Source organism: Panthera pardus, unplaced genomic scaffold (assembly GCF_024362965.1).
Source record: "Panthera pardus isolate Hobbes unplaced genomic scaffold, ASM2436296v1 HiC_scaffold_10, whole genome shotgun sequence".
Lineage (NCBI taxonomy): Eukaryota > Metazoa > Chordata > Mammalia > Carnivora > Felidae > Panthera > Panthera pardus.
Window position 1 is genome coordinate 32,776,559 of NW_026526655.1, and position 16,489 is coordinate 32,793,047.

Here is a 16,489-nt window from a genome sequence, read left to right on the forward strand (position 1 = left end):
TGTTCCTATTTTTCCTTCTACTTTTTCCTCCTTTTATGGTTTTAACTGAATATTTTCTTTTATTTTTTTTTTAATTTTTTAACGTTTACTTTTGAGAGAGAGAGAGAGAGAGCAGGAACAAGACAGGAACAGAGAGAGAGAGAGAGAGAGAGAGAGAGAGAGAATCCAAAGCAGGCTCCAGGCTCTAGGTGTCAGCACAGAGCCCGACGCGGGGCTTGAACCCACAAACCGTGAGATCATGACCTGAGCTAATGTCAGACACTTAACCAACTGAGCCACCCAGCTGCCCCTAACTGAATATTTTATTCCTCTCCTCTATTTTTTTCTTTAGTGGTTGCCTAGAGTTTGCAATATACATTTACAACTAATCCAAATCCAGTTTTAAATAACCCTATACTTTTTCACAGGCATTGCAAGAGCCTTATAATAACAAAATATTTCCCAATTCCTCTCTCCATCCCTTGCATTATTCATTTCACTTATACATAAGCAGGCATATGCATATATACATAAACACACATAACTGAACATATTGTAGCTATTATTTTAAACAATTGTTAGATCAATTAAAAATAAGAAAAACAAAGTTTTATTTTACCTTCACTTATTCTTTCTCTGATGCTTTTCTTTTCTTTATGTAGACCAGAGTATCTGGCCTCTATCATTTTTCTTCTCTCTGAAGAACTTCTTTTAACATTTCTTGCAAGGGAAGAATTTCCCTTTTCTATTATTTATTTATGTATTTATTTTGTCTAAGAAAGTCTTTATTTCCCTTTTACTTTTGAAGGATAATTTCACAGGTACAGAATTCTAGGTTGGTGTTTTTTTCTTTCAGTGCTTTATTTTTTTTCTTTTTCCTTTTTGTTGTTTTTTTTAATGTTTATCCATTTGAGCTTCATTTTGAGAGAGATAGAGAGCAAGAGGGGTAGGGACAGAGAGAGAGAGAGAGGGAGACAGAATCCCAAACAGGTTCCACGCTGTCAGTGCAGAGCCCAATGTGGGCTCGAACTATGATGACCTGAGCTGAAATCAAGAGTCAGACACTTAAACGACTGAGCCCCCCAGGCGCCCCTCTCTCAGTACTTTAAATATTTCACTCCACTCTCTACTTGCTTGCATGGTTTCTGAAATGAAGTCAGATGCAATTTTTATCTTTGCTCCTCTATAGATAGGTATATTTTCCCCTCTGGCTTCTTTCAAGATTTTTCTTTATCATTGGTTTTCTAATGTTTGAATGTGATATGCCTAGGTGTAGCTTTTTTGGGAGGGCATTTATCCTGCTTGGTGTTCTCTGAGATTTCTGGATCTGTGATATGGTGTCTGTCCTTACTTTGGGGAAATTCTCAGTCTTCATTGCTTCAAATATTTCTTCTGTTCCTTTCTTCCTCCTCTTGTATTCTCATTCTACACATTACACTTTTTGTTGTTGTCCCACAGTTCTTGGATATTCTGTTCTGATTTGTTCAGTCTTTTTTCTGTTTGCTTCCCATTTTGGAAGTTTCTATTAACATATCCTCAAGCTCAAAGGGTCTTAGCCATGTTGTCTACTGATAAAAGTCATGTTTCATTGCTGTTATGGTGCTTTTGATCAGTAGCATCTCTTTTTGAATCTTAGAATTTCCATCTTTCCGTTTATGCTGTATATCTCTTTTTTGTACCTATTAGCATATTAATCACAATTTTTTAAATTCCCTTTCTGATAATTCTCAACATCCCTGCCATATTATGAGTCTGGTTATGATGCTTAGTCTGTCTCTTCAAATTGTTTTTTGCCTTTTAGTATGCCTTGTAAATTTTTAATATCCAGACGTGATGTGCTGGGTAAAAGGAACTGCAATAAATAGGACTTTTCTTTAGTGAGGTGGTAAGATGTTAGGGTAAGGGAAGCTTTCTATAGTCCTATCATTAGGTCTCAGTCTTTAGTGAGCTTGTGCCTTTGAACTGTGAACTTCATAAGTGTTTCTAAGTTTTTCCCCCACTTAAGTGGGAAAGGATGGCTAGAGTGGGCTGGAGTTGGGTATTTCCCTAACCCCCGGATCAGTTAGGCTCTGGTAAAATAATTTCTCTTGATGGTGGGCCTTGTTAAAAAGAAAAGAAAGAATGCTCTGGTTATTTGAAAAGGGTTCCTTTCCCCCTTCCCCTGCCAGAGCCATGAGGGGATTTTTCTCCAATATTTACTTTGAGAAGTTGGTTGAGCTCCTAGAAATAAAACTCACAAAATTATGCCCCCCACCATGACTGCACTCCCCTAGAGTTTTTAACTCTCAGACTTACCCGCTTTGAGCCCCCAGCAATTCATCAATTATAGTTTAGATTTTCCTATCACAGTATGGGTTCCAGTTGAGGGTTCTGCTCAGGATTTCTGCTCTGGTAAGTTGTAATTCTCAGTATTTGCCTGTCGCTCCAATTTTGGGGGTAGTTTTTTATCCTGTAACCTCACATCTCTGATGGAGCTAAGCTGTTTTGTTTGTTCAGCTTTTCAGTTGGTATTAGGATGGAGTGATGACTTTCAAGATCTTTACATGCTGATCCAGAAACTGGAAGTCCTGTCCATACCTTTTCGGTAGGTACCATAAAATTGTCTAAGCTTCAGTGTCAGACATGCTAATACAAACACTCTATGATTACACTGATTAGAACGTGGGTGTTTCCAAAATTCCTTAGCCACCCATTTATAATTATTTTATTAAGGTACATTACTTGCGTATTCTCATTTAGAATCACAAAACTAGAAGTGTCTGGCTGGCTCAGTCAGCAGAGCATGTGACTTTTGATCTCAGGGTCGTGAGTTTAAGCCCCACATGTGACAAAGAGTTTACTTAAAAAAATTGGGATCACAAAACTGGAAAGCTGGAAGTTACATTAGAGATCATGTAATTCAATATGTCCGTTTTAAATATTGAAAAATCAAGGCCTGAATTTGAATGTAACCAAAATTCTTGACAAGCACTGTTCAACAGAAATTTCTGCAATGATGGGGGGGATCCTGGGTGGCTCGGTTGGTTAACTGTCCGACTTCGGGTCAGATCATGATTTTGGGGTCCATGAGTTCGAGCCCTGCATCAGGCTCTATTGACAGCTCAGAACTGGAGACTGCTTCAGATTGTGTCTCCATCTCTCTGTCCCTCCCCTGCTCATGCTCTGTCTCTCTCTCAAAAATAAATAAAGGTTAAAACATTTTTAAAAGAAATTTCTGCAACGATGGAAACGTTCCACATCTGTGTTGTTCAGTGTAGTAGCCATTAGCCATATATTTCTATTAAACAATTGCAATCGGACTTGTGCAACAGGGAAATTAATTTTTAGTTTTATTTAATTTAAACTTAAAAGACACATGTGGCTAATGACTACTGTACTGGACAGATCCATAGCTAATTTACATTGTAGGAAGCACAGAGGATAGAGAAGTAGGTTAAGTGACTTGTCCTGCAGTGCACCACTTGTAGTCAACAGAACTGAAACTAGAACCCAGAACTCCTTAATCCTAGACTTTTGACTGTGCTGTCTTTTCGGAGTCCAAAGGACAATGAATTTAAAGCAGGGTTTCTCAACCTCAGTACTATTGACATTTTGGACTGGATTTTTTGTCCTGTTCACTATAGACTATTTAGCAGCATCCCTGGCCTCTACCCAGTAAATACTATCTTCCAGCTGTGACAAACAAAACTGTCTCCAGACAAAGCCATATATCCTGGGGGCAAAACTGGGGGCAAAATCATCGCCTTTGAGAACCTTAGGTTACTAGGATTTCCTAGTCACACAAGATGTCCTTCAGGACCCCCGTAAGAGGCAGGTTAGATCCAACCTAACAGTCAAATGAGAACTTTAAGAATATGATATAGAAAAAGGAGAAGGAACGAGGGCAGGAATGAGAATGGGATGGGGATCGTGACCACACAAAAGAGAGAGACCAGGACCATGATCAGATCAGAGTCGATCAAGAGAAAAGAGCAAGATCATGAAAGGGAACTGGAGCAGGTAAGAGAGAGAGAGAGAGAACAGGAGTGAGAGTGAGAAAAGGAATGGGAACGAGAGAGAGAGAGAGACAAGAAGTGGGACTGAGGAGAGGACAAAGAAGATGCTTATGAACAAAGAAAACTTGAAAGAAAACTCTGAGAGAAAGAAGCTGCTTACCAAGAGTACCTTAAGAATTGGGAAATCTGAGAACAGAAGAAAACCCAGGAGTATGAGAAAGAGGCTGAAAGAGAAGAAAGAAGAAGATAAATGGCAAAAGAAGCTAAATGACTAAAAGAATTCTTAGAAGATTATGATGATGATAGAGACAATCCCAAATATTACAGAGGAAGCGGTCTTCAGAGAAGGTTGCCTGGTAGGCAAAAGGAAATGGAAGCAGATGAACGGGACAGAAAAAGAGAAGGAAGAGCTAGAGGAAATCAGGCAGTGCCTTTCTGGCTGAAGGGCACCTGGATCCAGATGATGGAACAAGAGGCTGAATTGTGCAATCACAGATAAAGCAAGAACCAGAATCAGAGCAAGAGGAAGAAGAAAAACAAGAAAAAGAAGAAAAATGGGAGGAACCAATGGAAGAGGAAGAAGAGTTGGAGCAAAAGCCCTGTCTCAAACCAACTCTGAGGCCCATTAGTTCTGCTCCATCTGTTTCCTCTGCCAGTGGCAATGCAACCCCCAACACTGTTGGGGATGAGTCTCCTTGTGGTACTGTTATTCCTCATGAAAATTCACCAGATCAACAGCAACTTGAGGAACATGGGCCAAAAATAGAGCTAAGTCTTAAACTGGGTGCTTCCAATAGTCCTGGTCAACCTAATTCTGTGAAGGGAAAGAAACTCCCCATAGATAGTGTCTTTAACAAATTTGAGGATGAAGACAGTGATGATGTATCCCCAAAAAGGAAACTAGTTCCCTTGGATTATGGTGAAGATGATAAAAATGCTGCCAAAGGCACTGTAAACACTGAAGAAAAGCTCAAACACATTAAGGTCTCATTGAGAAAATCCCTATGGCCAAACCTGAGCTCTTTGCTTATCCCCTGGACTGGTCTATTGTGGATTCTATATTGATGGAATGATGGATTAGACCATGGATTAATAAGAAAATTATAAAATACATAGGTGAAGAAGAAGCTACAATAGTTTATTTTGTTTGTTCTAAGGTTATGGTTCATAGTTCACCTCAGAGCATTTTAGATGATGTTGCCATGGTACTTGATGAAAAAGCAGAAGTTTTTATAGTCAAAATGTGGAGATTGTTGATATATATGAAACAGAAGCCAAGAAAATTGGTCTTGTGAAGTACAAATCTTTTTACATGTAGAGTTTCGTTTCAGATTTCTTCTTTTCCACCCTTCAGAAAACTTTGACTTTTTCGGTCTTCAGAGACATTTGGAGATCTGTGCTTTTTTTTTCCAATGTAGAAAATGTGAATTTTTTTGTCCTTTAATGTGGTGATGCCCTGTGTACACCCTTGGTTGTAAAAGACACCTGAATCCTCCTTGGTTCTCTTTATACTCACCAGGTAAAAATTACTGCTATGTTTTGTAAGCCACAGCTACTGTACACAGCCTATCTAATCTTGTTTTGATTTTTTGTAAGTATTAAAATGACCCCCCCCCCAAAAAAGTGCAAATTAACTCAACAGGGATGCCTATTGGTGGCTACCACTTGAATGGGGATTAAAAATCAACTATGCATAATAATTTGTTGAGCACCTACTATGTACATAGTACCATATGCTTTACATATTTTATCTCTAACTATCAAACTAACATTGCAAGACAGATGGAATTCTCTTCATTTTACAGATAATTGTGGTATAGAAGTTTAACTGGCACAAGGTCACACAGCTAGCTAGCAAGAGGGAAATGCAAAATTCGTACACACCAATTAGCTATATCTGAATTTAACACCCATGTATTTTCTACTTGAGTATACCTCTAACAATGTCTTTATTACTCAGGACTGAAGAGGCAGATCTGAAACATAAGATAAAGAACAGAATATAAATAGAATGAAGAGAATTCTTAAAGAGGTAAAGGTACATTCAGTGCGGAGAGTTGCAGGGAGATATTACTATGCTTAAGGAAGAAAGTGGTACTTGAGCTAGACCTTGAAAGAATGTCAGAATTTGAGTGTCCAGAAAAAAAAGAATTCTGAAAAGAGACTGCTTAGGTAAAAGATTGACTCCTCAGAAAATTCTCCTCTAAATTTTGAAGAGGCTGTGATTTACGTGAGCAGTCTAGCTAGCGTAGAATAGGAAGGAGATGAGGTTGGGAAGATAAAGGTTGCAATTAGCTCACAGTGGGTCCTGAATGCTGGATCAATGATTTAGATTTCATTCTGTGTAAAATGAGAGTTTTTTTAAAAAAATTTTTTTTTCAACGTTTTTTATTTATTTTTGGGACAGAGAGAGACAGAGCATGAACAGGGGAGGGGCAGAGAGAGAGGGAGACAAAGAATCGGAAACAGGCTCCAGGCTCCCAGCCATCAGCCCAGAGCCCGATGCGGGGCTTGAACTCACGGACCGCGAGATCGTGACCTGGCTGAAGTCGGAGGCTTAACCGACTGCGCCACCCAGGTGCCCCTAAAATGAGAGTTTTTAAGCAAGGCCATGACAAGAATAAAATTATATTTGTTGTCCTACATCTTGTGATATCTTTCCCAAGGCAACATGTAATCCTACACTCTTTTCAACACACAGAATACAGTAATTAAAATTTAGTTGAAACATGAAAGAAAGCCACTTCACTTTCACGTAAAATAAACTTTCAATGGTGGCTGGGAAGGTAATTGAAAGTTAAGACTTCCAAAGTCTACAGTAGAGAAAAAATCTTTAATCAGGGAGAAAAAAGAAATTACAGGAAAATTTTACTTATAAAGTAGCAATTTCTCTTTCTAAAATTATTATTTCCTTTTACCTAAATGTGAATAAAATAAAAATTTGAGGCTGGGAGAGATTTTCTAAGAAAGCAGCTTTCTTGAAATCCAATTGCTCTAATTCAAATTCAGGTATCTGAGATCTCTTTACTGTTACGTATCAAGGATTATTTCTTTCTTACAGCAATACAATACTATATGAATTAAAAAGAAAATTAAAAAAAACCCACCTCTATGTAATCTCTACCCCATGTATGCTGTACAACCACACATCTCAATTACTTTTTTTCCCCTACATTATTCACAGTAAAGAATGTATGAGGGGCCCCTGGGTGGCTCAGTTCATTGAGCGTCCAACTTTGGCTCAAGTCATGATCTCATGATTTATGGGTTCGAGCCCCACATTAGGCTCTGGGCTGACAGTTCAGAGCCTGCAGACTGGTTTGGATTCTGTGTCTCCCTCTTTCTCTGCCCCTCCCCTGCTCTTACTCTGTCTCTCTGTCTCAAATGTAAATAAATATTAAAAGGAAATTAAAAAAAAAAGAATATGATATTTCTAACATTAATCTAGTAGTTCTTAGGAACTGCATCTGGTACTAGTTTTCTGTTTTTTTTATAATTCTTTTGATTTGTATATTCGTTTGATTTATTGGCTCCTTACATTTTTTCTGTTTCAGTAATAAAGTGGATTAATAATTATCAGTGTGTTTGGAATTAAGATTATGAAATCTAGAGTGTCAGGGGTAAACAACTACGACTGACTCATAGGGCTTTACTTGTTCATATTACCACGAAATTTTAATAGTAATCAAAAAGTAACACTTATTAAAACATCTGAGTTCAGGTAGTTTGTAAAGGTTAATACATATTAAAGGCAGTCAAGTCAACAATGATGAAAACACAAAATGTTTCACAGTTTTCTGAAGACATTTCTGAAAAAAGTTACCTATTTCACTTTTCCTATTTTATTGTAATGTATTTAATTAAGGAGAAAGATCTTTGCTTACTGAGCATTCCATTCCTGTATTTATTTCCTGCCAAAAGGATCATTAGCTTTTGTTTATCATATGATTCATCATGGTGACACACATTAGGAGATCAAGAAGATTATGGTTTCCAGTTTTGAATAAGCAGATGGAAAATAGTGCCCTAAAGGAATAAGTTGAATGAAACAAAAGCTTGTTTCAGTACAAATTAAGAGGAAGAATAGAAAACTAAAGAAAAAATTTTCCATTTAGCTTTTGGGTTTCCAGATAAGAAATCAAGCAGCCACTGTAAAGAAAATACCCTCAGTTGAATAATTTCACAAATAGAAGTGGCATACACAAGCCTACTTTCCTGGGGCACCTGGATGGCTCAGCTGCTTAAGTCTCTGACTGTAGCTCAGGTCATGATCTCAAGGTTCATGAGTACGAGCCCCCATGTCAAGCACATCCTGCTTCAGATCTTCTGTCCCCCTCTCTCTCAGTCCCTCCCAAACTAATGCTCTTTTTCTCTGTTAAAAAAAAAAAAAATTAACATCAAATGCCCACTTTCCCAATTATATCTTATTGTTTGCAGTTATCCACTCAGTCTCATTAAAAGCTTTCTGATGTTTTAGTGGGTATTTTATTACAAAAAAGAGAACCACTTAGGGCAGTGTACGATGGGGAGTTATTATTTAATGGTTATAGAGTTAAAGTTAGAGATGAAGAAAAAGTTCTGGAGACGGATAATAGTTCTGGAGATGGTTGCACAACAGTGTGAATGTACTGAATGGCAAAGAACTGTACACTTAAAAATAGTTAAAATGGTAAACTTTACCTTATGTATAGTTTATCATTAAAGAGAGAGCAGAGAGAGAAAGAAAGAAAGGTGCAGTTATTTTACTTGACTAGGATATGGTAAAAAAGGCAAAAAATGTTAAAAGCCAAAATAGGCATTTATGTAATAATTTAGGCATTATAAATTTTATTTCTCATCAGAATGTTGTAATAGCTATTAAAAACAAGAGAGGTTATGGAAGGGAGTATAAATTCCAGATACTTAAGTGACCAATAACTGACCAAATGAGTCAACATATGATTAAAGACAGCAACCTCCTTTCCTTTTTAGATTCCTGATCTACCCTTTACAGATTTTGATTTAAAGTGGTATCTTGATAATTTCCAACATTGCCAACTTCCTAGGCTGTGCTCGTACAAATCCTATTATCTTTCGGTCTCTCCCCTCCTATTCTTAACTACCTGTGTAAGTTAAGGGGTGGAGGGAGAGTTTAATGTAATATAGATGTAAAATGCAGTGGATTAAATAAGATGGGAATTTTAAATATTTCTAACAGTCTTAAGGTAGGTAGCGCACCTCGATCCCACAATGAGATTCAAAGGCCCCAGTTCTCCCCTTCTCATTGCTCTTTGAACTCACAGGATATTGTCCTTATCAACCAGCTTACAGGAAGGAAGAAAAAGTGGAAATGAAGGACCATTTCCTTTTGGTTACATAGAAGTGGCACTCACTTCTCAAATTCCATGAGCAAGACTTTAGTCAACACCTACATCTAGCTAGAAAGGATACTGGAAAATTCTATTTCTCACTAGGAGTCCATATACCTAGGTAATACACTATGGAAAATGGATTTGGGGAGAACAATGTGTAGTCTGAACACTACCCTATTCCCAACATCATCAGGTGACTGAGCATAGTTTGTTTGGTTCTCTTATAATATCAGTATTTCCAGACACTAAAAACTGTTAGGTTGCATCTATCACAACATTTTTTTTTAAAGGTTCCCATGGTCTTTTTTTTTTTCAACGTTCTTTTTTTTTTTATTTATTTTTGGGACAGAGAGAGACAGAGCATGAATGGGGGAGGGGCAGAGAGAGAGGGAGACACAGAACCGGAAACAGGCTCCAGGCTCCGAGCCATCAGCCCAGAGCCCGACGAGGGGCTCGAACTCACGGACCGCGAGATCGTGACCTGGCTGAAGTCGGACGCTTAACCGACTGCGCCACCCAGGCGCCCGGCCCCATGGTCTTTTTATTCCACAATTCTTACATAACAAATCATCTTAAGACCTTGTGGTGCCCCTTGAAGGCATCATGCTCAGTGAAATAAGAAAGAGAAAGGCAAACACTGTATGATCTCTCTTTTTTTTTTTTAAATAAATAGAATCCAAGTTCATAGATACAGAGAACAGATTGGTGGTTGCCAGAGGCAGGGATTGGAGGGTGGAAGAAATAGATGAACTGTTGCTATTGTTTTGTTTTAACAAATTTAATAAAAAACAAATATTTGGAAAGATCCTCAGGTATCTTTAAATTTGAATGAAATTTCTCTTCCTTTCAGTTAACTTTGTGTCATTTGTAAATATGCATGATCCAGAGATAACCATGACAACTCAGTTATGTGTATTTTCCCCATTTTTCTAAATTTATTCAATGATGCAAGTATATGTTTTTAACAAAATAAAATTATGCTATGCATTAAACAATACTTAGTAAAACTTAGTGGCATAAAACAAAAATTTTATTGTGTTCACAGACTCTATGGACCAGGGATTTGGGTAGAGCAAAGAAGAGATGATTAGTATCTACTCCACAGTGTCTGGGGCTTCAGCTGGGAGACTCAAAGGCTGGGAGTGACTCAATGGCTGAGGGCTGAAATAATCTGAAGACATCTTCACTTACATGTCTGTGGTTGATGCTGCCTGTTGACTTGGAACTTCATTGGACTGTCAACATAAAATAGGTGGCTCGGTCGGATGGCTCAGATGAGCATCTGACTCTTGATTTCGGCTCAGGTTATGATCCCAGGGTTGTGGGATTGAGCCCTGCATCACACTGAGCATGGAGCCTGCTTGAGATTCTTTCTCTCTCCCTCTGCCCCTCCCCTGCTTACGCTCTCTAAAAACAAAAACAAAACAAAAAACCCACAAAACCTGTTAAATGTGGTCTCTCTGCACAGGCTCGTTTAAGCTTCCACACAGTGATTTCTGAAACAAGAAACAAAGCACTAGCTATAAGGGACAAAATTGATAACTTCCACTACAATAAGATTTAAAAAGCTTGTTCCTCAAAAGCACTACAGAGAGAGCAAAGACACCTTGGAAAAGGAAAATATATTTGTAAAACATATTTTTAATAAAAGACTCTTACTTGGAATATGTATAGAATCCCAACAAAAAAGTAATAGAAACTATCTAGAAGTTTTTAATTTTTTTAATGTTTTTATTTATTTTTGAGAGAGAGAGAGAGAGAGAGAGAGAGAGAGAGAGCGTGAATAGGGGAGGGGCAAAAAGAGAGGGAGACAGAGAATCTGAAGCAGGTTCCAGGCTCTGAGCTGTCAGCACAAAGCCTGACTCTGGGCTCGAACTCATGAACCATGAGATCATGACCTGGGCTGAAGTTGGATGCTCAACCAACTGAGCCACCCAGGCGCCCCTAGAAGTTTTTAAATGAGCAAAATATTTAGATTGGCTATTCACAGGAAGGGAAATACAAATGGTGAACCAATATTGAAAAGGTACTCAAACTCAGTTGCAATTAAGGAAATGCAAATTAAAACCACAATTAAAACCCACTATATATTTAGGAAGTCTGACAATAAAAAGTATTTTTAAAGATATGAAACAACTGTAATTATCATACACTGTTAGTGAGGGTATACACTGGTACAATCGATTTGGAAATCAGTTTGGCACTAGTAAAGCTACATGTATATCCAATGATCCAACTACTTCGTATGGAGCTGGAGAAACTGTGCATGTGTGTACCAAAAAATATGTATGACATGTATCATTTAAACATCCATCTATATAGAGAACAAGTTGGGTTAACATGTGACGGAGATCAAGGACTGCACTTTTTTTTAATTTTTTTAATGTTTATTCATTTTTGAGAGAGAGAGAGAGGCAGAGTGTGAGCATGGGAGGGGCAGAGAGAGAGGGAGACACAGAATCCAAAGCAGGCTCCAGGCTCTAAGCTATCAGCACAAAGCCCTATGAGGGACTTGAACTTCTGAACTGTGAGACCATGGCCTGAGCCAAAGTAGGGATTACACTTTTGATCAGCACAGGGTGATATATGGAAGGGTTGAATCACTATACTGTACACCTGAAACTAATATACACTGAATGTTAACTAAATGGAATTAAAATAAAACTTTAAAAAACCCATCAGTCTATGCATTTCACCAATTTAATAGACTAAAGGAGAAAAACCATATAATTATCTCAATAGATGCATTATGTGACAAAAGTCAACATCCACTTGTAATATAAATTCTTGACAAACTAGAAAAGATCTGGAATCTAGACAGCTCCAAATGTGTATGAATTACAGAATGAAATGCTTATTTTCCAATTTAAATATCCTCTGAACTATTTGGTATACAAAATCTAAGACAGTAATGGCTTAGAGCCAATGTTCCTTAAAGATTGTCCCTCAGGGTGCCTGGCTGGTTCACTAGGTACAGCATGTGACTCTTGATTTTGTGGTTGTGAATTCAAGCCCTATGTCGGGTGAAGAACTTACATTAAAAAAAGAAAACTTAAATACCGTCCCTCTATTAGATCTTTATAACAACTTTTTAATTAAATATTTTGTTTCAGGAGATTTCAAAGATCAAGGTGGGTTGAAAATAAAAGTGTTAATACTACTCTGAAAAAAATATTTGCTCCCCCATTAATATATTAATCTATATCCTACAGTCCCTTATCTTTTAATTTATAAACACTCTAGATTGGCAGGAAGCATACTCTTCCTCATGGTGAATTTTGATAGTTCATGAATTATTTAATTTAGAGTGAAATCTGATTATAACACAGACTTTGGAGTAAAAAAGTCCTGGGTTTAGATTTTTGATTCTTGGCTTCTTAGCTATGTATAATCTCGGGTAAGGTATTCAATCCCTCTGAGTTTGTTTTTCTTCCATAAAATTGGGATAATAAAACCCAGGCCAGGTGTGAGGATTAAATGATAAATATAAAGCATCTGGCATTCAATAAGTGTTATCTATTACCATATTTTAGAACTAAGTAAAGTAAATATATGTTAATTGTTGCTGGGTGAATTTCAGAGACCCCAGGCCCTGGGGCCTCGACCCAGCCCAACCCAAAGAGGTTGCCAAAGGTTCTTGTTTTCATCCCAAGAAAGAATTCAAGGACAGACACAGCACACCAAAGGAGTGACACAAGCGGGAAAGTTCATTAAACTGAAAGTACACTCTTGAGATGTAAAAGGAGACTAGCTCAAGAGAAACAGAGAGAACAAAAATCACAAATGAAAGAGGAGAAGTAACAACCAATACCACAGAAATACAAATAATTGTAAGAGAATATTATGAAAGATTATACAAATTGGACAGCCTAGAAGAAATGGATAAATTCCTAGAAACACATAACCTCCCAAAACTGAACCAGGAAGAAATAAAAAATTTGAACACAACATGATTACTGGCAATGAAATTGAATCTGTAATCAAAAAAACTTCCAAGCAAATTCTACCAAACATTTCAAGAAGAGTTAATATCTATTCTTCTCAAACTATTCCAAAAAATAGAAGAGGAAAGAAAACTTCCAAACTCATTCTATGAGGACAGTTATCACCCTGATGGCAAAACCAGATAAAGACACCACAAAAAAAGAGAACTACAGGACAATATCTCTGATGAACATAGATGCAAAAATCCTCAAAAATTACTAACAAATAAAATCCAACAAAACATTAAAAAAAATCATTCACCATGATTAAGTGGGATTTATTCTTGGGATGCAACAGTGGTTCAATACTCCCAAATAAATCAATGAGATAGATCACATCAATAAGAGAAAGGATAAAAACCATATAATCACTTCAAGAGATGCAGGAAAAGCATTTGACAAAAGTACAACATCAATTTATTATAAAAAACCTTCAATGAAGTAGGTTTAAAAGAAATATTCTTCAACATAATAAAGCCCCTATATAAAAAACCCACAGCTAACATCACACTCAACAGGGAAATGCTTTTCTCTCAGCTTTTCCCCTAAGGTCAGGAATAAGACAAGGATGTATACTCTCACCACTTTTATTCAACATAGTACTGGAAGTCCTAGCCATAGCCATCAGACAACAGAAAGAAATAAAAGGCATCCAAATCAGTAAGGAAGAAGTAAAACTTTCACTATTTGCAGATGACATGATACTATATAGAGAAAACCCAAAAGACGCCACCAAAAACTACAAAACTGATAAATGATTTCAGTAAAGTCACAGGATACAAAATCAATATACAGAAACCTGTTGCATTTCTATACACCAATAATGAAGCAGCAGAAAGAGAAATTAAAAAAAAAAAAAAACAATCTCACTGGGGCACCTGGGTGGTTCAGTTGGTTAAGCATCTAACTCCAGCTCAGGTATTGATCTCGTGGTTCCTGAGTCTGAGCCCCACATTGGGCTGTCTACTGTTAGCATAGAGCCTGCTTTGGATTCTCTGTCTTCCTCTCACTGCCCCTCTCTTGCATCTACTTGCATGCTTCTCTCACTAAGATGAAGGAAGGAAGGAAGGAAGGAAGGAAGGAAGGAAGGAAGGAAGGAAGGAAAGAAGGAAAGAAAGAAAGAAAAGAAAGAAAGAAAGAAAGAAAGAAAGAAAGAAAGAAAGAAAGAAAGGGAAAAATCCCATTTACAATTGCACCAAAACCAATAAAATACTAGGAATAAACTTAACCAAAGAGGTGAAAGATCTTTATTCTGAAAACTATAAAACTTTAATGAAAGACACTAAAGATGACACAAAGAAATGGAAAGATATTTCATGTTCATGAGTTGGAAGAACAAATATTCTTAAAATGTCAATACTACTGAAATCAATCTACATATTTAATGCAATCCCTATCAAAATACCAACACTTTTCACAGAACTAGAACAAACAATCCTACAATTTGTATGGGACACAAAAGACCCTGAATAGTCAAAGCAACCTTGCAAGAGAAAAGCAAAGCTGGAGGCATCACAAACCTGGACTTCAAGTTATGTTACAAAGTAATCAAAACAGTATGCTACTGGCACAGAAACAGACACATAGATCAATGGAACAGAATAGAAAGCCCCCCAACTATATGGTCAATTAATCTTTGACAAAGCAGGAAAGAATATCCAATGGGCAAAGGACAGTCTTCAACAATGGTGTTGGGGAAACTGGACAGCTACACATGCAAAAGAAAGAAATGGGACCACTTTCTTACACCATAGACAAAGCTAAACTCAAAATGGCTTGAAGACCTCAATATGAGACCTAAAACCATAAAAATTCTAGAAGAGAACAAAGGCAGTAATTTCTCTGACACTAATAACTGTAGCCACTTTTTTCTAGCTACATTTCCTGAGGCAAGGGAAACAAAAGCAAAAATAAACTTGGGACTACATCAAAATAAAAAGCTTCTTTCTGCACAGCAAAGGAAACAATCAACAAAACTAAAAGATAACCTACAGAATTGGAAAAGATATTTACAAATGACATATCTGTAAAGGGTTAGTGTCCAAAATAAAAAACTTATACAACTCAACACCTCAAAAAATAACCCAATTAAAAAATGGGTAGGGGCGCCTGGGTGGCGCAGTTGGCTAAGCATCCGACTTCAGCCAGGTCACGATCTCGCGGTCCGTGAGTTCGAGCCCCGCGTCAGGCTCTGGGCTGATGGCTCGGAGCCTGGAGCCTGTTTCCGATTCTGTGTCTCCCTCTCTCTCTGCCCCTCCCCCATTCATGCTCTGTCTCTCTCTGTCCCAAAAATAAATAAAAAATGTTGAAAAAAAAAAAAAATGGGTAGAAGACATGAACAGACATTTCGTCAAAGAAGACATCCAGATGGCCAACAGACACATGAAAAAAAGCTCAACATCACTCATCATCAGGAAAACGCAAATCAAAACTACAATGCAATATCACCTCATACCTGTCAGAAGGGCTAAAATCAGCAAGACAAGAAACAACAGGCGTTGGTGAGGATGTGGAGAAAAGAAAGCCTTGTGCACTGTTGGTGGGGATGCAAACTGGTGCAGCCACTGTGGAAGACAATATGGAGGTTCCTCAAAAAGTTAAAAATAGAACTATTCTACAATCCAGCAATCACAGTTCTGATATTTACTCAAAGAATACAAAGACAATAATTCAAAGGGATACATGCACCCCTATGTTTATAGCAGCATTATTTATAATAACCAAATTATGGAAACAGTCCAAGTGTCCATTGATTGATGAATGGATAAAGAAGATGTGGTATATATACACAATGGAATGTTATTCATCCATAAAAAAACGAAATTTTGACATTTGCAACAACATGGATAGAGCTAGAGAGGATATAATGCTAAGGGAAATAAGTCAGAGAAAGACAAATACCATATGATTTTACTCACATGTGAAATTTAAGAACCAAATGAGCAAATGGAAAGAGAGAGAGACAGACAAACCAAGAAACACACTCTTTAGTTATAGAGAATCAGTTAATGGTTACCAGAGGGGAAATGAGTGGGAGGATGGGTGAAATACGTGGATTAAAGAGTACACTTATCATGATGAGCACTGAGTAATGTATAGAATTGTTAAATCACTATATTGTACACCTGAAACTATTATAACCCTGTATATTAACTATACTCAAACTAAATAAAAAAAAGAG

General features: G+C 37.3%; 1 protein-coding gene across 8 annotated transcripts in view; it reads right to left on the minus strand.

Moving 5' to 3' along the window:
• Positions 1 to 16,489, minus strand: part of CARF (calcium responsive transcription factor) — a 101,186-nt gene that overhangs the window by 7,888 nt on the left and 76,809 nt on the right. For 2 of the 8 annotated variants that reach the window (XM_053906060.1, XM_053906051.1), the window contains exon 17: positions 15,764 to 15,872. The exons of 2 other annotated variants lie outside the window; for them this stretch is intronic. In XM_053906060.1, the coding sequence (XP_053762035.1) occupies positions 15,764 to 15,872 (109 nt within the window). Of the gene's footprint in view, positions 1 to 10,337; positions 10,822 to 15,763; positions 15,873 to 16,489 lie in introns of those variants that run through there. 4 more of the 8 variants (XM_053906055.1, XM_053906069.1, XM_053906047.1 and 1 more) reach the window with 4 other exon arrangements.